The 22,755-nt window shown below is 41.8% G+C and overlaps 1 protein-coding gene across 2 annotated transcripts in view; it reads left to right on the forward strand.

Annotated features, from left to right (window-relative positions):
• GCN1 (GCN1, eIF2 alpha kinase activator homolog) overlaps positions 1-22,755 on the forward strand; it is a 51,207-nt gene that overhangs the window by 6,008 nt on the left and 22,444 nt on the right. Inside the window, exons 2-27 of one of the 2 annotated variants that reach the window (XM_018572040.1) lie at positions 1,521-1,623; positions 2,721-2,784; positions 2,863-2,994; positions 3,086-3,194; positions 5,272-5,370; positions 5,448-5,582; positions 5,682-5,750; positions 5,889-5,997; positions 6,498-6,572; positions 7,504-7,632; positions 7,710-7,760; positions 8,793-8,891; positions 10,448-10,621; positions 11,194-11,346; positions 11,515-11,607; positions 12,137-12,212; positions 12,292-12,451; positions 12,542-12,731; positions 12,818-12,942; positions 16,598-16,776; positions 17,447-17,540; positions 18,778-18,891; positions 20,162-20,360; positions 20,484-20,633; positions 21,078-21,256; positions 21,356-21,436. In XM_018572040.1, coding sequence (XP_018427542.1) covers positions 1,521-1,623; positions 2,721-2,784; positions 2,863-2,994; positions 3,086-3,194; positions 5,272-5,370; positions 5,448-5,582; positions 5,682-5,750; positions 5,889-5,997; positions 6,498-6,572; positions 7,504-7,632; positions 7,710-7,760; positions 8,793-8,891; positions 10,448-10,621; positions 11,194-11,346; positions 11,515-11,607; positions 12,137-12,212; positions 12,292-12,451; positions 12,542-12,731; positions 12,818-12,942; positions 16,598-16,776; positions 17,447-17,540; positions 18,778-18,891; positions 20,162-20,360; positions 20,484-20,633; positions 21,078-21,256; positions 21,356-21,436 — 3,141 coding nt within the window. The remainder of the gene's footprint in view (positions 1-1,520; positions 1,624-2,720; positions 2,785-2,862; positions 2,995-3,085; positions 3,195-5,271; positions 5,371-5,447; positions 5,583-5,681; positions 5,751-5,888; positions 5,998-6,497; positions 6,573-7,503; positions 7,633-7,709; positions 7,761-8,792; positions 8,892-10,447; positions 10,622-11,193; positions 11,347-11,514; positions 11,608-12,136; positions 12,213-12,291; positions 12,452-12,541; positions 12,732-12,817; positions 12,943-16,597; positions 16,777-17,446; positions 17,541-18,777; positions 18,892-20,161; positions 20,361-20,483; positions 20,634-21,077; positions 21,257-21,355; positions 21,437-22,755) is intronic. The other variant, XM_018572039.1, reaches the window with a different exon arrangement.

The raw sequence follows: 22,755 nt of genomic DNA on the forward strand, positions 1-22,755 counted from the left end.
GGGGGGGGGGGGGCTGATAAATGGCTCCATACATTAGTATTTGGATGCTAACTTCTAAGAATTTTGGTCAACCCAGAATTTTTTCCTGGGTAGTGTGGAAAAGGTTAGCCTCTGTACCTGTGCCTTTGTTGCATACAAAAGTTGTATGAGCTGAAAAGACATCAGAGAGCAAGAACATTGTGTACCTCACATCTGGGCTATGGTTTTAAAGGCACCATCTTAAAGTAACTGGTAGAGCTGCCTAATTCCCAGATTACTCCAACCAGACACATTGGGAACAGTAAGATCATATTTAAGCGAGAGGTTAAACCATATGGGGTTATTCAGATATGTAGCACAATTGTCTGCAGGGAAACATTTAGCGACATATATGTAAATATTGTAAGCATCATGCTAAAGTATAACTAAAAGCAACAAATTTTTTGGATCAGAATAGAAAGATATGCTCTTACTTCCTGTTGCCTCTACAAGACAGTAAGTAAAAGAAAATGTCCCTAATAATATACAGATGGCAAAAAACTTTTAACTATTCCCTAATCCTTCCAAAATGAAAAAATGTGACTTTAGATCAGGGATGCACCGATACTGATACTAGGATCAGTGCTGATACCGAGTATCTGGGCTCTGATACTGATATTTTTATTAGGGGTGTACCAATACTATTTTTCCAGATTAAGTACCAGTACCAATACTTGTCCAAGTCCTCACAGTTACCAAGTACTGATACCTTTCCTTTTAGTGTCATGTGACTGTTTTTCTAAAACACAGAGCAATGATTTCAGGACAGTGGTGGAGCGCCAGAGCCAGGTCCCAGCTGCGACCCTGGTAGTTCCTGTGAAAATGCCAAATATTGGCACCAATACAGTTACTGGTATCTGGAGATCCCTAATAATAATATTTTATTATTATTGTTATTATTATTCTCCCTTTGCTGGGGGGTATGTGCAAGATATTGAGATGAGCTGTATTTCAGTGTATTGTACTATGGAGGTATAAAGCTGAAAGTAAAAAGTGGTAGATATGTCCAATATCTAGACAAATCCTTTATTAGTTGTCACCGGTTAAATGTCCCCATTTGGAAACTTTCCCTCGGTTTCTGTTTCAGTGACAATGGTCACTAGGAATAAGAGAGAGGGTGAATCTCCCCAGCAGAGACATAGACAGCAATAAAAATTGACATTTGTTCTAACCCTTCACCTCTGGCTTCAATACTTTGAGTCATAAACACCATACAAGTATGCAGATCAGGAAATGTAACGTTACTTTGACTATGCTTATCTGCATCCTTGTTCCAGGTAAGTGACTCGGACAATATTGAAACCAGAGACACCCAGGCAAGTAGCATCTTCAGCAGGTCCGCAATGGCAGCCAACATAGATCTTTCACTATGTAATATGTCATTTCTGGGCCACTGGCTGCTGGAAATAGAGCATATATCTGACATGTCTCCCATTATCATTGTTTCATTCAGGAGTTTTATTACACAAATTTTATTTATTTTTTCCTTGCAATGTTTCTAGGCGCAGGATGCTCTGAAGAAATTTGCAGCAAAGGTGACAACAGCCAGTGTGAAAGAACGCAGACAAATCCTCAGTGAATTAAAAGCATGTATTTCTACAAAAGGTGGGGATCACGTTTCAATTTTTCTACCAAGCTTTATTTTTATTTGCAACATTTTTAATTCCGCAAAAATATATGGCTCTCAGTGATAAATGAACAGCAGTGTGCAGTGTAGCAGAACATGATGGGCTCCATCTGCAGACCCCTTCTCTGCCAGTCTGATGGCTTCTGTGTACAGGATTAGAGAAGGCTGATATCATGAGAGATTCTGGTGCAATTCTGTAAAAGACAGGACAATACAGTAAGTCTGAAGAACAAATGGTTTATTGGTTTATTCACAAAGATAAATCACAATAGTAAGAACAGCGGCTGTTCTGGTACCAATACTGGCCATATGTACACTGAGTGGCCAGATTATTATGACCACCTGACGTTTGTAGGCTAATTAGCTATAATTTTGCGCTGAAGTTGCTAGAGGGCCAGACCATTATAAATAGGGAAGCGGGTTGTTTACCACGACAGTAGAAGTGATTTTTTTCTGAAGCTATGGGTAAACAACGCGATTTAACAGCCTTTGAACGTGGAATGATTGTTGGCACTCGGAGCCATAGAGCGAGTATCAGCAAAACAGCAGAATTTGTTAAATGTTCAAGAGCAGCTGTTGTTAAAGTGTTTAAAGACTGGACTGTCAGCCGAAAATCTGGGTCTGAACATGCAAATTTTGGCCGTCAGCGACTAGTCAATGTTAGGGCAGAACGTAGAGTGGCAAGACTGGTACAAGACAACAGAAGGGCAACAGTGCAATGTCAGATTCCTCGCCTCACCTTTCAACATCTCGTGGAGTCACGAGGCGGCCCAACAAAGTCATCTCATGGAGTTATCTCGTGGCCCAACGAAGTACTGATGGAGTGGTCATAATAATCTGGCCACTCAGTGTATATGCCAAGGTTGCATACCCCAGTTCTAATATATATATGCTGTGCTTGAAAGAGCTGGGTTAAATTGCATTTGCGTGAGTGAAACTTTTGGGCTTTTGCTGTTCTATTTCTACATTGGCTTAGTATTTACTGAAACTGTTCTTGCTGAAAGAAATTTCTGTAAACATAACCTGGTAGGTAGAGAGCACATTTCATAATCTTGCGGTTATTTTTTCTTTGCAGATCTGCCAGAAGCTGCTGTGAAAGTTCTCTGCAGGTTGTTCTGCCTAACATTGCATCGATACAGGTGAGTTTGCCAAACGTGTTACTTTTGGTTGTTTTTTGGGGTTTTCAAGTCCGTATTGAGTCTGCATGTTTGTTACAGAGATCCAGCATCCCGCCGAGCTCTACAGTCTGTCATTCAGCAGCTGGTGGAGTCCCAGCCAGATGTTACTGCTAAAAATCTGCTACAGTCACTCCAAGCCTTTGGGGTGGGAAACAAGAATGCAGAGCCCAGGTAAATTGTGCTATATATAATGCCACTAAGCTGCTTTGATGTCAGTGGTTTCAGGAGAATTTTTAATTGTTTTTTTCCATTAATTTTTCAGCAAAAGCAGTAGCTCTGCGGCAGCTTTAGCCTTGGCATGGACTTGTGTTGTTTCCAGGGTTGTGTTTTCCGGCGCAGACAAACAGCAGGGAGAAACATGGAACAAACTGGTATGTATTTTCTGTAAGCAACAAAGCGGGAAAAGTGTTCAGTAACCCACGTCTAGCAATAAGCATTTAGAAGTTAAGCAAGAGAAGGATAATAGTAGGCTGAACTAAACTGCTCTTTGAACTGTGCTTTTAAGTAAGAAAACTATTGCTAATAGTTTGTGTTGGAATTTTCAAAAAGAGAGAGAGAGATTTTCTGCTGTTGGTTACTCATTTTATTTGTCCTGGTATGGGGAAAGCCATTGGCAGATGGACACACCTTGTGGTCAGCACACCCGAGATTTAACCTTAATAAGATGAAAAAAGACATCCAGTTCAACACTTAAAGCGGACCTTTACCCCCTTTCACTGAAAATCACATCATCATGCAGCTATGCATGCTGATATGAAATCATCTTACATTCATTAGATAAAAATGTATTTCTGCTACTTACAAATAGAGTTTATCTACTTCCTGGCCTACTTCTGGCACAAAAGATGTAATGTGCCCAAGTGTTGCATCCTGGGAAGGTTACATCAGCAGAGCATTGCTGGGAAATCTCATCTGCAATCTCACAAGATCTCAGGGAAAGGCATTTCTTCTCCCCTGAGATGATGTGCATGGTCTCATGTCCTAGTCACATGTCTAGTCACATGTGCCAGAAATCCAGGAAGGAAAGGGAGATATATTAATCTGCCCTGGGGAAGAAAAGAGAAATAAGGTACGTAAAGAATACAAAGCTGGCAATTATCTAGAAATATGTGTTTGTAGCTTGTCATTATTAAACATTTCTAAAGGTGCGTTTGTTGTTATTTTAAAGATATGGGTAAAGGTCCACTTTAAGGAAACCTGTAATTAGAGAAAGGTGATGAGAGGGTGCTTCCTTCTAAAAGTACTAGTTGCCTGTCTGTCTCTGGCTTCTGTAGTTTGAGTCACTGATTCAAAAGAAGTCTGCAGATGAAAAAGTCAAAGTGATTTAAAACTGGTTTAAATGTACATCAGCCATTAGTAGAACGTTAAATAGTTTACAGAAAACAGAGGTCAGGCTTACCGATATATAGTTTTAACTGGTTAAACATTTTTACCCTTCTATCAGTTACTGAGCTTAATTCCCTTAACATACTGGTATGGGCGCTGCATGGGACAGTCACTTTGGGCTTATTTACACCACCTGGCTTGGGCTGCGTTTGTTAATGCAGTCCCAACACCAAGAAGCCTTGTTTTCTATAGTGTCAGTTTACACCAACCTGCTGCGTTGGTGTAAACTAACTGGGCAATTACACACAAAAACAGCAATGCCCATCAAAAATGCATGTCAACACATATGATATAATATAAATCAACTCCTAATTTCATTCCTCCAGATGCAGTAGTCTTCTCTTACTAGCCAGGACCAATGCTAGTAGATTAATTGGGGTCTAGCTATATTGGCCGAAGAGTGTGTATGTATATAGATTTATGACTGTGTTCTCTGTACACTGTAAAGCACTGCGTATGTAATAAGGAAAATAGATTAAAGAACCAATACAAATAGGTACTGTGAAAATAGTATTGTCACGTACCTGGTTGTAGACTGAATGTGTGAGGAGGCCTCCCTTGCACCTCGTGTCCCGAGGACTCTGGAGTTGCGGACAGAGTCCAAGCAGACAGCGAGTGGCACGGGTGCCAGTGGTGATAATACCGTGCAAGCTGGAGTCGAGGTGCTGGTTGAAGAGCACAGCAGGATCCGTAGTCAGGGTCAAACGAGGCAAGGTACAAAATGGATAAAGCAGAGGCAAAGTACAGTAAACGATCCAAGGGCAGCCAGCAATCAAGAATGGTCACAAACAAATCCGGGTCAGAAGTCTGGCGCTACAAGGCAAAGAACACAGGGTAGCTGAAAGACAATCCAGCAATTTGGAGACAGGCAGGCTGGGTTTAAATAGTGTGATCCATTAGCTCATTGCGTCACTTCCTGTGCGCCGTTCCGTGGCGCACGCACATGCACGCTAGCGCCTGTTTTCCAATGGTATGGAAAAAGGGACACCGCGCATGCGCAATAGCAGATGGTCTCTGACAAGTATATATACATTTGTTTTTCTTCTCTTTGTTCTTTGCTAGGTGGAGTGCCAGTCATTTCTGTTGATGCAAATCATTGGAGGCTCACATCGACATGCTGTTAAGGGGTCTTCTAAGAGGATAAACACATTGTGGAAGGAGGTGTGCGATGATTTTATGAGTAACTCAATTCGACTCTCAGATTACACCTTTTGTAAACCTATATTTCTCTCCTCCAGAATCCTGGTCTAGTGGAAAAATACCTTGATGCAGTATTTAGCCTTGAGTCCAATCAGAATTTTGCTGGCATTCTCGGTCTCGCTATACAGTTCTGCGTAAAGCAGGGCAAGGTGGACGTTCTCAACAAGTACAGGGTAGGTGTGAGAAATTAGATACTTAATTATAGATTGTACAGATAGCATGCAGCCACATTGACAATGTTCTGCTCTCTGACTATATTTGTTTTTATACAGAGTAAATTTCTTGATTTCTATGTGAAGACCGTTCTCATGAGTAAAGTGAAACCTCCTAAATACATACTGGTAAGTCCTTTTGTTCACTATATGTTTTGTTGGAATTATATGACATACAAAGCTTAAACAATGTATATTATCCAAGTGAACTTGATTTCTCAAGATGGGAACCATTCTCTAATGGCCTTGCTATGACTCTGATTGCAGGAGAGCTGCACACCTCTACTTCAGCATATTACTCATGATGAATTTAAAGAACACATTTTACCCGTGTTGCAAAAATCACTTCTTCGTAGCCCTGAAAATGTGATTGAAAGTAAGTATGTTTGTTAATGTAAAGGGATACTAGTGTGGACATTGAACTAGGCTTCGTAGTGACCCTGTAATGAAAATCAATTTCCCCAAAAAGTCTAACCTGTAAAAGAACTCTCCTTTCCCGCTGCCCATGCTGCTGAACAGAGATCTATTGCTGAGAGTTCGTCCTCTGAAATCTGCCAAGAAGCCTAGACTTTCAGGAGTGTCGATCTTTGTCCCTTGCTATGTTCACTGGTTTCTCCTACTGACCTCCATGTCACTACAGGATGTAGTAATGACATATGAAGGTCAATGAAAGCTGAAGCAACTAGAGAGCACTACATAACTACTGGAGATGACACTCCAGGAAGAGTTGGTTTCCCAGCAGATTTCGGGGGACAGTTCCTCAGCTACAGAGTTGGGTTAGTTTATGCTCTGTTCTTTTGCAGGTATATCTTTTCGAGGGAATTTGTTATTGCAACAGGGTTGCTTTTAAGCCTTTATTTTCTTTTTTCTTTTCAGCTATTTCTTCACTATTTGCATTTGTGACCTTAGACCTGAGTCAGTATGCCCCTGAGCTTGGAAAAGGCTTGGCTGGTAAGTGTGACTGTTCTTTTATACATGTTCTATGTATTGAATAGTTATTGAAATAATTGTAATCTTCATAAATGAATGTGACAACATTCTACTATAGAAGCAACCTTTACATTTTCATGCAGCTAATTCAGCTAGTACAGTAAACTCCCCATTATCTGGCCTTCAATCAACTGGCACTCTCAAGCAGCTGGCAAAAAAATTTGAGGACGTTGTTGTTGCTGCCGGTGGCTTGATGCTCAACAAAAGAAATGTTGCTTGCTTGGTGCACACTGACATTTTTTTTTTAGCAACTACATTTATTTTGTTGCTAAAGAAACTCTTTTTTTACATGCTTGATGCTGGCCAGCGGCTAGATTCTGCTGTCGGAAGCAGAATGTAAACAATGTGGAGCAATAGCCAGCCTGCTATTGGCTATTTCAACCTGCTATTGCCAATAGCAGGCTGACTATTGTGCCCACCCACTAAGCAGAGGAACGGACATGGCAGAGAAATTTCTCTCTCCGCTCCTCTGCTCAGTGGGTGAGGTTTCAATAACCAGCCTGCTATTGGCCATTTCCAAATTGCAAAAGCAGGCTGGCTATTGTACCTGCCCACCGAGCAGAGTAGCGGACCTGAGAGAGTTTTCTCCCTCAGCTCAGCTCCTCTGCTCAGTGGACAGGGTTTCAACACCAGCCAGCTATTGGCCATTTCAAATTGCGATAGACAATAGCAAGGCGCGTGTGGGGGTTGGTTTCTGTGTTGCTTGAGAGTTACTATTAACTCTCATGTAACCAAAAACTACAGTTATCCGGCACCTGCCGATCCCTGTGGGTGCCAGATAACTGGGAGTTTACTGTGTTACAATCTTGTTGGAAAATGTATGTGCCTGATGTCATTTTAACTGTAGGATCATCCATTATATTTTCATGCTTATACTTTACTTCTACTTTAGGACAGTTGAAGTCTAATAACTCCCAGCTGATGGATGGAGCAGTCATTGCTCTGCAGAACTTGGCACATCAGTGTAGTGACCCTGCTGCTGTGGAGGCATTGGGGAAACATTTGTTTGCTATCCTGGGAGGTGAGGCAAGAAGAATTTTAGCCTTTTTCTTTAGCATTTTATGGAAATGTATGAAATTAACAAGCTATGTGTTTCAGGTTCAGAAGGAAAACTCACAGCTGTTGCACAGAAAATTAGTGTTCTCTCAGGTAATGGCAACTTTCCATTCTGTGTTGTCTCCAATATAAGATGACTGTTTAAATTGCGTTTTTGCCTGGTTCATCTATTTTAAGTCTAAAAGTTATTTCCTTCTATTGTTCATTAGTGGTATAGCAGACCTCTGGGGTATAAATCCAACCTATAGAAGTTGGACACTAAGTGAAAGTTTTCTTTTATGACCTCCCTGGCAGGTGCTAGGGATGAACTTTCCTTGTTAGTGTTTTTTCATGGCCAGATTGATGACATTACTAAAGAAGATACTGGAGACAAGGGCACCCTTCTCTCCAAGGCTTGACTAAAATACCCTTCTTCCTTTAAAATGGATCTTAGTTAAGTTCCTTTCAGTTTACTAGACTCAAATCTGCTCAGAGATTTTTGAGAAATGGGAACCAAACCAGACCAGACCCAAATAGTCTTGTCATGCCGAGTCCTAGAAGGGCCTTCTGGCTCTCTGTGGTGCTCCATTTAACTTCTTTGTGATGCTTTCTCCACTTCTAACGCTAAAAGTAACTTTCTGTTGCTCTATGGGTTTCCAAACAAGTGTCCTTTTTTTTAACCTTCTACTCTTTTTTTTTTTTTTTTTTTTTTTTTTTTTTTTGATCCTGCACAATAACCATGCATTTTTTTAACATAAATTTCACTCGGTACTATATTTTCTACTGGGTTGACGTATTCTACAGCTATACTGAATTGGTTGAGGTGGCTCAGTAATAATGGAGCTTGGTCACACAGCAAAACACTTGTGCCAGAAGGCTTTGATAGGACTAGCAGTTCCAGGGGTCACAAATTGCATACTAGTTCCTGGGTAATTGTTTACTGAATAGATTATTCCTTATTGCTTCACAAGTAGTTTGTGGCACATAAGTGGGGATATTTCACCTAAACCTTCTCATGCATTTTGGTAAATGACACATTCTCTAAATCTAACCAGTAAGGCAATATAAAATGTGGCTTTTTGTAGATGTTTGTGTTATCTATAAACAGATAAGTGTAATAAATGTTTTTCTCCACTATATTTTAAGGAATTGGCAGTCTTAGTCACCATGGAATTTCTGGCCCCTCAAGTCAAGAATTAAGCAGGACTGTGTCTGAGTTGTTTATCCCTTTTCTTCTGCAGGAAGGTGAGAGCACTCATTATCCTTTAACAGTATGCAAACATAGGTACTATTGTATCAGTTGTATGTATTGTGTTAATTATGGTTCTTGCGAGAAACTCCTGTTAGCTTTGCATTCTGTGCTGTAATGTGCATTACTGGCATGTTTCACACTGGGTTTCACCACGTGGGCCTACAACTCAATGCAGTATGTCTTCATTTGTCAGGGTATTGAGTTATTATCTTGCATACTTCTTGTGGCTAATTTGTTGTTAGCAGTCATAGATAAAGTGAAGATTCTGAAAGAAAGACAGACCGACTCCAAGCTAATGATCACTGTCATTTCTTAAGTCACATGATAGTGTAGCTTTTGTCAACCAGGATTCCTTCAAATGTTGCAAGGGCAGGGGTGTGGAAATGTAGAAAAAAAAAAATACCTGCCCAAGGACTGAAGCGGGGGCCCAATCTACTTGTCCCTCATGACAATCTTCATGACAATCTACTTGTTGAGATACAAAAAATAATTTTAACTATGATAAGAAGCATGTCTCGTTGGTCAGCGAGGTCAGGTGATGGTGCCGACCAATGAGTGTTTGCAATTAAAAATCCATAGCGCTGGACGGCAGTATGGGATACGGATAGTACACCTGTTCCGGCAGAGGGAAAGCACCGTTTGCCTGAAAGATAATTATAGCAGAAAAGAGGGAGAGGGGGGCATATTTGAGAGCGTAATTCCATTTTCTCAAATGACTTGGTAAAGTGAACTTACCCTTTAATGCACATTGTGTGTGTTAGAGTTCGCTGCTACTCAGCTACCACAATATGGCACACATTGGAATGGGGGAATCAATCGGAGCACACACACAATGCCCTATGTATGCGGTTATTCATAAGCAGATGGTGGAGTTGGTTTTAATTTTTTTTTAAATACATTTTTATCTATTTTTATTTTATCACTTGACTTTAAAGTTGCTATCACACAGGGGCTAACAAGCAGGCTGCTACATGTGATCTGGACAAAATGAGAGGTGGCTTCCCTGCAGCAGGGCTAAATGTAGAGAAAAAAAACCCATCTGCCTGGCGCCCAGAACTGCATGTCCTGGGCGTTGGCGCCATAGGAATCACGCATCCCTGTAGGGGTTACTTGAGCAATGAGCAAATGCTGCCTGTTAGATATCCTTTAAGCTATCTGGAAGGGGGCATTCTTTCAACTGACCAATAATGTAAAGCTGGCCACGCACTCAACGAATTTTGGCCAGTTCCTAATGAACCAGCTGAAGTTCGCTTAGAGGGTGGCCCTGTCTGCTGCCTCCCCCTCAACATTATTTGATTGAAAAAGGAAAGGAGCCAGGTGCAAATTGTTGGCTAAACAGCATCAGAGTCAAGCACTGTTCAGGTATTTCAACAGCCATACAATGGCTGCATTGGGAGTTTCCCCGACCCATGCTGTTTAGCCACGAAACCACTAAACATTCACTCTAAAATTAGTTTGAAATGCTTTACAAACTCTCCATGGTTTCACAAGGTTGGCACACTGTGTACTATATATTGTATTATTTGCTTTTTTTTTTTTTTGTATTTAGTTCATGAAGGAACTCTTATTCATGCCGTGGCTGTTCTTACTCAGTGGTGTCAAAAATTCACTACAGAGGTCCCCAAGAAGCTAATGGAATGGTTTCAGAAAGCTGTTTCTCTCAAGACCAGTACTTCAGGAGTGAGGCATTCATATTTCCAGTGTATGTTGGTGTCATTCAAAGGTTAGTTGTTGTTTTTAAAACATTTTTTTTATATGATTTGATGCCTTGCATTGTCAGTAACTACACAATATGTCTAATTTCTCCTTGTAAAATATACCTGCTGGAATATGGAATATATGAAATATGGAATTATCCTTTCCGGACCTCTCTGAAAATTCTGCCTCTCATGCCGATTCTTTAGCATTTTCTTGGAGCAAGTATAATATATGAAATCCTGAGTGTCGTTTGCATCAGATAGGCTGCCTCACTGGCTAGTTGAAGTGTGTGGTAAGTGGAAGGGAGCAGGCAACCTCCATCACTACCAGAAAGTTCTTGAGCTTTCCCTGATGAGATGGACCACATATTCCAGTGTAGAAGGGGCAATGAAAGCTGCTGCTAGCATATACCTTAAGGCAGTGCTCCCCAACCTTTTTATCGCCACGGACCGGTCAACGTTTGATAATTTTACCGCAGCCCGCTGAGGGGGGGGACGTTGATTGTTTATATTTATTAAGGTACCTGCGCTTTTATATCTGCTACCAGCTTTAAATAGCCTTGGAATATTTTGAACATTCCTGTTCTGTCTTCTGCAGGTGATACACTGGGCCAAGCTCTGGGGCTTTTGCCTCTTTTGATCCAGACTGTGGAGAAGGCTGCATCACAAACCGTACAGATATCATTCTTAACAGAAGCACTTGCCGCTGCTGTCCTTGTGTGCAGATTGTCCGTCATTGAAACCCAGATTGGTAAGATTCCACATATATCATGCATAAAGCTCTGTACTATTGCTGATGTATCTGTGTTCATAAAATAAATAGTCTGTGATTAAAAAAACAGCCCAAGTCAGCAAATACAGTTTTGAAATGTGATCATTTGCTTACAGACTGACTTTTATTATTTTATTTTTTTAACAGAAAGCAAGCTAAACAGCTTTTGGCAATTGCTGTCAGATGAGAAGAAGCAGCTTTTCACCTCTGATAAATTTATTTCCTCAACAAGTGAAGATTGTAAGTGAATTAGAATTGTACCTTCATCAGTATGTGCTTCCGTTAAGTCATTTTGGCTGCTGCTGCTTTTATGCTACAATAAAGTGAATCCTTTGCTGCTTTGGTTGTATTAAAAGGAACGTATGGTGCATAATCTATAAATAGCAACTCAGTTATCTGTAAAATTTTGGCTTTTTCATCAATTTGTCTAATGACAATCGTCACTAGGACAAATAAAGAGGGGGAATCCCCATAGCAGTGACACAGACAGCAGTGAAAACTTGACAAAAGGTCGGATCCGCCCTTATTCTAGCCAAATCTAAAAAAAAAGTTGCATTTACATACGCTTTAACTTTTTAGCTGTGAAAAAGTTGAGTCTGAATTTCCCAAGAGCCCTTAATCATGCTGTACACAAATTGAGTACTTGTATACACCCTTCTTTAAATAAATGTATCCTATGATTGTAAATATTGTGTTAAAATATTTTGATATTGCAGTATGTGTTAACTTATGTTTTATCAAATATTTTAATTGTGTTTTTCTTATTTAGCACTTTCCACCTTGCTACAACTATGTGAGAGACTCTTACTTGATCACATCCATAGGCTTCCCGACAACCGAGCTCAGTAAGTCTCTGATTTTTGTGAGGGCTGAGTCCCATAGTGTAGTATAGCAGATACATTTACACTGTGGTTTTTCTTTCAGGCCATATTACCATGCTTTGATCACTGTTCTGCTCACTCGCTCATGGAAAGTACGTAGGCAGTGCCAGCTGACCATCAGAAAGTTGCTGGCATCTCTAGGTGGCACTAAGCTGTTGCATGGCCTTTTGGAAGAACTTAGAACTGTGCTTAATTCAAACAAGGTGGGTGTAGTAAAAAGGGAAAGTCTCTTCCAATAATAGTTGTCTGTGTTATGTGGCTCTTCGGATGACATTTTCTTTGTTTTCAAACAGTTGATACTAATGGATAGCGCAGTAACAGAATCTGAGGACGTGACCGAGCAAGGAAAGCCTCATATATCTCCAAGAATCATACAAGAGGCAATCTGTGTTCTCACCTGTGTGCCAGGGATAGAAACCGACTCTGTGGAAGCTGAAAATCTGGCCCAGAAGCTTCTTGTATTAGCAAACCATCCCTTAGTTGGTTAGTTGAGTGAAGCATCTATAAAAGATCTAAATCTGAAAGTTTGTTCTTTTCTGAGTTTTTTTTTTTTTTTTTTCCTGTGACAGCATCTGCATATCCAGACCTTTGGGTAGACCTTCTGCGTAAAATGAAGATTGACCCTGCTGAGTTTATTAATAAGCACTTTGATGAGTTTCTACCTGTAATCACTTCTAATTCATCTAGCGATCAAGTAAGTGTACCTTAAAACCCAGAACTATATGCATCAGATATCTTTCCTGACATTACTATTACACGTAGAATATATATATATAAACTTCAATCAAGGTTCCTCACCACATCTGAATTGGTCTCGACATGACAGCTATCCAAATTGTCCTTTCCTCATCCTAGCTTTGAAGTGCCCGGCAGAGAGCCTGGATCTCACTTGTGGGGGTTTCAAGACCTAGTACTGGTAGAAGTTAGCCGCTTTGCAGGTCCAGAGTCAATTGCATTGCCTCAACACTTGCACTGTCTCTGAAGACTCACTTTAAGTAGGCTGAGTACCGGGAGCCACCTCGTTACTTTATACAATTAGGTGCCTTTCAAATTTCCCATTGCTAAAGGGTTGACGCTGAAGGGCAGAGCACTGATGTAATTTGTGAGTGGAGTGTTGTATGTGCACTCTTCGATGCGTTCTTTCCTGCCATTCAGCGTGAAGAATACAACGTTGTATTGCTTCGGCTTTGCAAAAGAGGCGCCTTGGTCACCTTTGGCCTTCTGACCTTCCTCAGCCACCAGCTACCAGGGGAAGTGAGTACCTAAGGCCCTGCCTCATTCCTAGGGTTGAATCACTGACATGCGTCCGCAACATGTCTATCTAGTCACAGAGGAGGCCCCTAGTTCACACTCTCCTAATGGTTCCAGGGATGCTTATTGTGCACCCTCCAAAGGGCACTGGACAATCTGGAATCTACTGACCCTATGGTTATAGGGTTTACCTCATTGGCGTTTCCCTTCGCTCCATTGAGTCCAAAGTTGTGAATGCTTGTTAGAAGCATCTAAACATGTGTCTCATTTGGGTATGTTGTCCATATAGATGCGGAAGGCATTCTCGTTAATGTGCGGGGATGCTGTTGCTATCTCTAAGGAGCATCTGACTCGATTAGCCTTCGAAGGACATGGTATCCTTGATGATGGCATTAAAAGTCGGTCCAAAGAGACAATGTGGGGGCCAGGAAGTCCAAAGAAAGATCAGCTGAGTCTTCTCTACCCCTCTTTTTCCTCTGCTTATCTACTTCAGGCATAAGCTTTCCCAGCCTTGTTCTCTGAGAGCCTACAAAGCTAGAAGTAAGACACCTCCTAAGCCCTCAGAGAAACCTAAACATGAAGTGGGGGGATATTTGTTAATCCTTGTGGGTCCTTGGGTGGTTTGTACTTCAGGCAATCAGGTGTAGAGAACACCCCTTTAGGGTCATAGACTAATCCCTGGCACTCACTTCAGCAGCTGTATGTCGACTCCCATGTGCACAGAATACAAGACCACAAAGCTAGAACTCAAGGGGACCCTTTCCCCTGCAGTTCTCAACCCAGGACCTTTTTAATTTAGTTCTTCAAGTGCCAACTTGACCTCTGGAGCTGGGTCTCATCCAGACCACCACTTAAGAGAGATTCTCTTCCCCAGTGGCATGTTAGGTCATCAGTGGTACCCAGTACAACTTTGACCTACTAAGTCAACTAGCCTAGTGCTGTATCTGGCCTAGTGCTTTTTCCTGGAAACCCAGTTGTGGGATACTTAGAGACCTAATGTGAAGATAGCAGTTTCCATGGGCCCTAGTGGAGATTATCTGCCTGTAGGGCCTACCATCTGCAAGATCCCTTGGGATCTGGTGTCATACGGTTTCAGCATTGGAAACTGTTCGCAACATAGTTCTTCGCTGGACTGGTTCACAGCACATTTGTCTGCAGGTCCCTTGTCCGTGGGTAGGGAGTTAACCCTCTCTCCTCCTTTGCAGAATCACCTCCTCAAAGACTCCTCCCTTTCCCAAATATATTATTTGTCTACCTTAGCCAACTTCTCTGTTGTTGTGGGTCTAGTTTCTTAGCAGACACATGTATGTAGATCCATGGAACAGGTACTCCCTGGCGTGATCACTCAGCCTTCTCATCAGATGACTGAAATTGTCTACTTTCCCCATCTCCAGGGGGTTTCCCTCTGGAGAATTATTGTCTGCAGGGCTGCCTGGCATCCAGTTCCTCCCAGCTGGTAGCTTCTGTACGTGGAGGGAGTGAAGGATGTCCGAGGAGGGCCCTGTGTCTCCCTGTCCTGTTGTCGGGCTGAACATACTAGTCTCCTTTTGTAGGTATCCTCTGACAGGAACAGGGAATGTCCCAGTAGCTTCAGGGGACCTTTGATGTCATCCACTTGGGGTTAGGTACTTTTTACTTGGCTGACTCACAGGCTTATGAATTGGGTCCTTCGGGCTCTTTTTGTTCTGCTTTTACAAATGTTTTCTGGTGTATTGACAAGGTTACTTTTCCTCGCTCCACGGATGTTGCTGCTTTGCTGGATCTGGGATATCAGGAGCACTCCAAGACCTATGAATCTTTAGATCAGGTATAAGCATCCCTCCTTGAGCTTGCCCAAAGTTGCTTTGTGCCTACTGGTGAAGGTGTGTTTAGCTGCATCTGGGAGGATCCCCATTTCGCCAGTCTATGGTTAGGTTCTAACATCCATCTCTTGCCTAACCTTGTGGGGGTGTTTTCCATACATTCTATTCCCTCAGTCATTCTGACTTTGTGGTATTGTGTGCTGGTTTTATTGGTAAACTCAGGTGTCACTCCACAACCTTGTAGGCTGTTGTGTGCAAGCTAAATTTAGGGTTTTTACCTGGTAAATCATGCTTAGTAAGGAGAGTTGTCTGTCCTGACAGTCACTGTAGACCTGGAGTTTTGATTCCTTGATCCCTTGGGGACCAAGGGTGTAGAGGCCTAAGGCTGTACCATTTTGTACCTTTTTTTTTTTTTTTCTTACCAGGTGCTTAACCCTATTCCATGTTGACCACATCAAATTGTGGGTTTTTTCTTAAATACACAGGAATTTGTTCTACCTGTTTTTGGTGGGCTTTGATTGATCAGCTTCTTGCTTAATCCATGGTTTTTATGCTCTCTTTCGTAGGGAGTTATTACCGTCTAATGCTGACCATTTCTATCTTATTCTTGAGCATCGGATTGATTCTCCATGTCCTCCTAATGGTCATGTTGACATATTCACCTATCAAGCAAGGCGGTTTGACCTCATCCGGTGTGGAATTCAGTTGTTGGTTCTTTAGGTTACTCTTGGGCTACAGGCGGTCCCTAGATCTATTTGTTGGGCCTGTTAGTGGTTGTTGCTGTTTGCCCTCTCCACAGTTGGATTGTTTTTCTACTTCCTGACAGTATATGACTTTCTGTGTCCCTCAATGGATAAGATAGAAAATAGGATTACTTACTTTACAATCCTTTTCTTTTAAATCTGAGGCTTTAAAAGTGTGGATGAAGAGCTAAGTCATTCTTGCTGCACATACTTCTCAACAATTCCACAACCAGAGGAATATGTGCAGCAAGAATTCGCTCTTCATCCGCACTTGTAAAGCCTCAGATGTTTGTCCATCCTCAGCTTTCTTGAAATCGTATCACTAGAAGACTGTTACCATTGGTTGTTTGTGAGTACATTTCAGCTCTTTTTATTATCGAATAAAGTAATTTTTACACTATGAAGAGCGCTCATTTTGCTTCTCTTTTGCTGGATACCCAGTTTCCCTGACTGTGAGGAGCTGGCCAGTGTCTCTGGAGTTCTCCCTCTTTTCACATGAACGGTTCTATTTGGCTCCAGTGGTTATCTTTTAATTGTAATTTTTTTATTTTAGGCTATCCTAAATGCAGCTGGTACTTTGGCTCGAATATCTTCACACAGAGTTCTTCCTCAATTAGTCGAAGTCATAACGGAATCTCTGCAGAATCCAGCCTTGTATCAAGTCACCAGGGAAGAATATGCCATTATGCAAACTCCTGAGGGGGAACTGTATGACCAATCTATTCTGCAAAGGTAAATGCCCATTGGACATAGGTAATACATAAATAAGCAGCCTTGTTTATTACATAAATAAGGCTGCTTGTTCATGTAATAGGCTTGTCATTTATTAAAGTGCATCTAAACCCAAGAACAAAAATGTAATGTATTGCAGCATACCAGTTTTTAGGTGTGGTGGCTGTATTTGGTTTCCTTTCTCTGACTTTTTTCGCTGCATTTTCGTTTGGTGACCCTGTCAGTAACACACTTCCTGCCTTGGCGTAACAAATCTAATGCATTGTACTGTATCTGTGGAGAAGCAGCATTGTCACCCATGGATAGGAAGTGTGTTACTATTACAGTTCACCTCCCCATAATTTGTTGTAGTCCACAGAGGTGAACTGGACAGGGAAAATAACACTAATTTATGATTTTAGTGCAACACATGTAGAGCACACAGGTCAACAGGTTTATCTTGTATTTATCAAACCGATATTACAAAATGCTTTCAATTTCATAATTTTCAGACCAAATGAGGAAGTTAAGGTTTCCTACAGTTTAATGATGAACATCAAAATTGCCATTGTGTATTTATTTCCGTGCTGGAAAGAAGTAGTAACGGGGGAAAACACATTGCATGTACTAGCTGTTGCTATAAATGACATTACTGTTTATAATCTTGGTGGCTGTTGTTTTCTCTTGCCAGTGCCCAACAAGATAGTTTGAAAAAAGCCAATATGAAGAGGGAAAATAAGGCCTATTCATTCAAGGAGCAGATCATCGAATTGGAGCTCAAAGAGGTATATAAGTAGCATCATTATTTTTTTTTCCACTTTTTAAACATTTTTAAAATTTAGTTTTGTACACATGAAATGCACATTTTGCTTCTTGTTCTTTATCATGCACGTTATTAGGAAGTCATGTAAATTTCATGTTTTTTTTTTTTTTTATTAAGTTGGTTTTATTGCAAGTTTCCTTTTTGTACTCCGAATAGCACTTCTGCCAACTTTGTAAATGTAATATATTTACATAAGTGACCTTTCAGTGCTGCTTTACAGTTACATTTTCTTTATTCAAACAAAGCAAACTTGTTAATAGAATCTCCTCTGACTGAATTAAAGGAGAACTATGGGGTTAGGGCTTTTCCCCATAGTTCTCTTAAGGGTAACGGGAAGACACAAACTAGCATCCTCTGGTCACTCAAAGCTCAGTATTATTATTATTATTATTATTACTTAATATTTATATAGCGCCAACAGTTTGCGCAGCGCTTTACAATATAAGGAAGACATTACAGTTACAATACAATTCAAGACAAGATGGTAAGGAGGACCCTGCCCCTGAGGGCTTACAGTATACCGCAAGCTACAGCTCGCGGTATACTGAGACGCCGCAGCCGGAACGGATCCCAACAATTCTGTCTGGATCCACCCAGCTGTGTGAGTGACAGCTGGCTCTGCCTATCTAGAGGCAGAGCCAGCTGTACCCGCCCCCTCCCTCGTCCGTTCCGCCAGTCAGCGCTCGAGGATTGGACAAGGGGAGGGGGATTTCTGCAGGGAGCCGTGAGTGACAGTCACGGCTCTCTGCACGGATAGATCGAGAAGTGAGTGAGCGCCGGTATGTGTTCGCTCACTTTCCCGATCTACTGAGCTGACCTGTGACAGTTTCATTGTCACAGGTCGGCTCAGATTATGAGGCTGAATGAAAATCACTCGCCTCATAATTCTCCTTTTTTAAAGAATGACACCTGAACTGTTCATACAAGTACCTTTCAAAAAGGTCAGAATGTAGAAGATGCTTGTGTGAACACTCATGTGTTTCAGTCAGAACACAATTCATTATTCTCTTAACTTATGAAACACTAGAGGGAAAGCAGTGTTTGAAAGCCACTTCCAGATAGGTAATGTTAATGGTTCAGGAGTCTACAGCTATCCAACTTTGCTTTTTTGTTTCACGACTTCAGTATCTGTTCATTTTGGTACACTGATGAAAAGGAAGAATGCTTTTTAATGGATTTCAATTATTCTCTTTCTGTAGGAGATTAAGAAGAAGAAAGGGATAAAAGAAGAGGTTCAGCTAACAAGTAAACAAAAGGAAATGCTGCAGGCACAGATGGAGAAGGAGAGTCAGATTCGTAAGAAGCTTCTGGAGGTAAGGGAATACTAGGAACAAGTGTAAGGGAAGAAAATGAGTAACACTGTGAATCCAGTTCCTTAATTCCGATGTATAAAATGATCCACACAATGCATGTCAGCCTATTGAGCTGGGGGGAGAGTCCTGGTCACCTTATTGGTGCAGGGAACTTGGCTGTTGGAGGAATCTCATCTCATGATCAGTGTTCTGGAGCATTGGGCAGTTTGGTTGTCCTTGTAATGCGAGACACCCTGACTGAAGGGCCTTCAATGTGGATTCAGTTGGGCTGAACTTCACCCTCCAGCCTTGGGGGAAGGGGAAAGCAAACCCATTGCTTTTCCCTGAATGTGCAAAGTAAAGGTTTGCTTTAAAGTGAAACTAAACATATATGAGCCTCCAGAGCTCTTGGGATAATATGCAAATGTGCACAGCACATTATGACAAGCTTACCCCCCAACGTGCCTTCCTCCAGCAATGCCACATCCACACACCCCCTCCTTGCTTCATTGTCGTTGCTGCCATCTTCCAGTCTTCTGGGTTTGGAGTCATCATCCTTCTGTATTGTCCAGCCAGGGATGATGTAACTCAAGAGTATGTGCACAGGAGTTATTTTGTTTCTGCATTTTCTCACGATATCCACTGGGCATGTGTGGCTGTCGGTATACATTTAAGAAGAAACTGCTAGCAAGCAGAATAGTTTTTATGGCAAAAAAAACCCAACCTGCTAGCAATTTGTAAGAAAAATGTCTTTTAGTTCCACTTCATGGAGGAACTCCAGGATTTTCAAATCTCAAAACTTTTGCAGTGGGGCTAGCCTTGCAAGGGTTATGTGCTCATTTCGGTCTAGGGTCGCAAATAAAGAAAATATACATACCTGATCCTTGATCCCCTCTGGCCGCCGAGGGACATAGCACAGCCGGAGTGAAGGGGTAGAGAGGTGAGTGGTCACTGCCGCAGGATTGAGGATCAGGTGAATTTATTCCAAAAGGATCAGTTAACCCTTGCAGTACGTGGGTTAACTTGCACTGCAAGGGTTAACTTTTAAAAATCCTGGAGTTCTTATTTAAGTGATAAGGGGGTGTGTTTGCTGTTGGTAAGGTGGTGTTAGTTTTGACTTTAGTTACACTTTTAAGTGCACATACACTTTAACGTATACATCTCTAAAATAATCCAAACACTGCCTTAGAGTTGCCATCTTACATTGTTTTCGTGCTTTGAATTTGTAATTTTCTGACTGTACCATTTATATTATTTATATACACTCAGTCTCTTTTTTTCTTCCTTTTAGCTGGACACGGCGTTGGAAAACAGTATTAGACTTCTGAACTGTATAATACAGCAAAGCCCTCCTGGTCTTTCTCAGCACATTCCTGTTCTGACCAGCTGCTTTATGCCATTGCTGAAGTCTCCATTAGCTGCTGCTCGGATCCATGTTCAGTTTGTGCAGTTTGCTGCTTGTGTCATGCCAGCTCATTTGAAATCATTTGGTAAACATTCTTGTTTTCTTTAATGACTCACAGTGCAATCGTAAAAAAAAAGTTGTTGTTTTAATAAAGCCCTCCTTTGCATCTCTTAGGGAATTGGCAGTAATATCTGTTTTTATTCCATAGGAAAATTGGCTGCTTACATAACTCTTCGCTTGTTAAAGCCAGAATGTAGCCTGGATGCTGCCTGGTGTCAAGAAGATCTGCCAGTAGCTGTGAAGAGAGCAATAAATCTCTTGCATTCTTACACAGTGCCCAAACGCAAGGAGGAACCAGGTAACAAATGCTTAGTCTACTAGAACATCAGAATCGCAAGAGAAGAGCCTTTAACACAATGTTCCTCTTTCCCTTAACCCTGTCTGTGCTTACGCTAAAGCCTGATGTTTCATTGAAATGTCTGGTTTGGGGAAAAAGAAAAAAATATATATCTATTAATTACTGGTGAAGTATTATCTCTGTAGCATTGCCAGGCATATACAGTAGAGAATAATACACACTGGCGGGAATCATACTTGTGTATATATAGGCTGGTCATTTCTGGTGTGTTCACTTTTTATGGATCAAAAAAAAGTTTAGGTCATTTGTTGTAAAATGCAGATGTTCAGAATAACGTTTCTTTTTTCTGTGGGGGATATGCATTATGCCTTTACAAATGTTTGAATTTATACAACATATATGTGTTATTTCTGTTTTAACTATATGTATATTTTCTGAATACAGGGGCTTCTCCTTTATCAGCGCCAGCATTTTCATTTGTCTTCCCTCTGCTGAAAATGGTATTATTTGAAACAAGCAATAACAGTGAAGAAACTGAAGAGTTGCTGGTGCAGACCTTGCAGATAATCACTGTTCATTCCCAGCTAAGATCCTCCAGTGCACAGGCTGAGCTTATTGATGAGGTTGGTAGAGTTTTGTGCTTAAAACAGCCTATGATCCTTTGGTCATAACATCCTAAAGTGTTATGATACCAACCGAATAGTTGTTTTTTTACCTTTTAGAATGGGCCAGAGTTCCTGCCTCGTACAGATATGCTACTCCTGTTGACCAAGGTGATCGGAACAGCCAGTCCAAGATTGCAGGCAAGTACACGTTATCTGTTAAGTGGTTTGATTATATAGCGTTGGCAATAGATCGTGGCCAAGGTACATACTGTATGTCTTATTGGTCATTGCAGAGGTAGCCTGACTGATTGGGGTATATGCCCTGTCTGTAGGAGGTTTAACACTTGGAACATTTGCTAAAACTCTTTCTTACTTTTGTTAGCTTAGACTTTTGTTTTAATACTCTATTTATTTTGAGTTTTCCTTAGTGATATTTAAGTCTGAAGAGAACCTAACTGTTCCTACCAAGCATACATGTTCATTACCCTGTTTCTTCTAAGGCCTACTGTATATGCAGATTGTAGGTCGTCCCTCTTAAGGTGCCCATACACCTTACAATTATCTGCAGATTTTCTGTGGTCAGATGGAAAAAGTGCAACAGATTGGCCCAGGTGGAGATTACTCCATCCACACAGATAAGTGTAGATGGAGGAATCTGTTGCACCTTTTCCATCTGACCACAGAAAATCTGCAGATAATTGTAAGGTGTATGGCCAGCTTTACACATTTTACCGTATTGTGCGCTCCATAAGGCGCACCTGACCATAAGATGCAGGGAGGGTAGGGTTCTGTGTAGTTAGTGACAGCTGAGACAGGTGGCAGTGTGATTACAGTGCCACAGTCTCAGTGATCACACAGAGCAGACGAAGAACAGATTTTATTCGTCTGCTCTACGGGCTCTATGGTGAGCTCCCATGCCATGGTCACGGGGGCCCCCAGAGGAGCGGGGGGCCTCGGACATTGATTGCAGCCGCCGCGTGATTAGACCACTTGTATTAACCCCTTCGTGACTGACGACGTACAGTGTACGTCGCCAGCATCGGGGCTGTTTAAACAGACTCCCGGCGACTTTTGCCGCCGGGAGTCTGTTTAAACTTGTAGAGCCGACTGTCGGCTTTACAACAGAAGCGATCCTGGCGACTTACCTGTCGCCAGATCGCTTCTGCGTCCCGAAGAAGGGGCCCCCCCCCCGCCGGACACCCCCGCCGTGCTTCCCGGGCTCCGTTGCCCCTCCTACGGGCCCGGGACCGGCGATCTTTGTGTCCGCGGGGAGCTGGGGAGGAGGTCGACGAACTTCCGTTCATCGATCCCCTCCCCGTTCTATGGGACCGGGAGCGATGCAGATTGCATCACTTCCGGTCCCTGGGCTGTCAGTTCTGGGCTCCTGCAGCCCAGCTATAAGCTATTGAAGTGCGATCTGCACTTCAATAGCTTATTTCCAGTGTAAAGGTGACACTGAGGGTCTTTTGGACCCCCAGCATCACCTTAAAGAGGACCTGTCACCACCATCTGCTATT

The sequence above is a fragment of the Nanorana parkeri genome, unplaced genomic scaffold (assembly GCF_000935625.1).
Source record: "Nanorana parkeri isolate BGI_ZX_2015 unplaced genomic scaffold, ASM93562v1 scaffold1911, whole genome shotgun sequence".
Lineage (NCBI taxonomy): Eukaryota > Metazoa > Chordata > Amphibia > Anura > Dicroglossidae > Nanorana > Nanorana parkeri.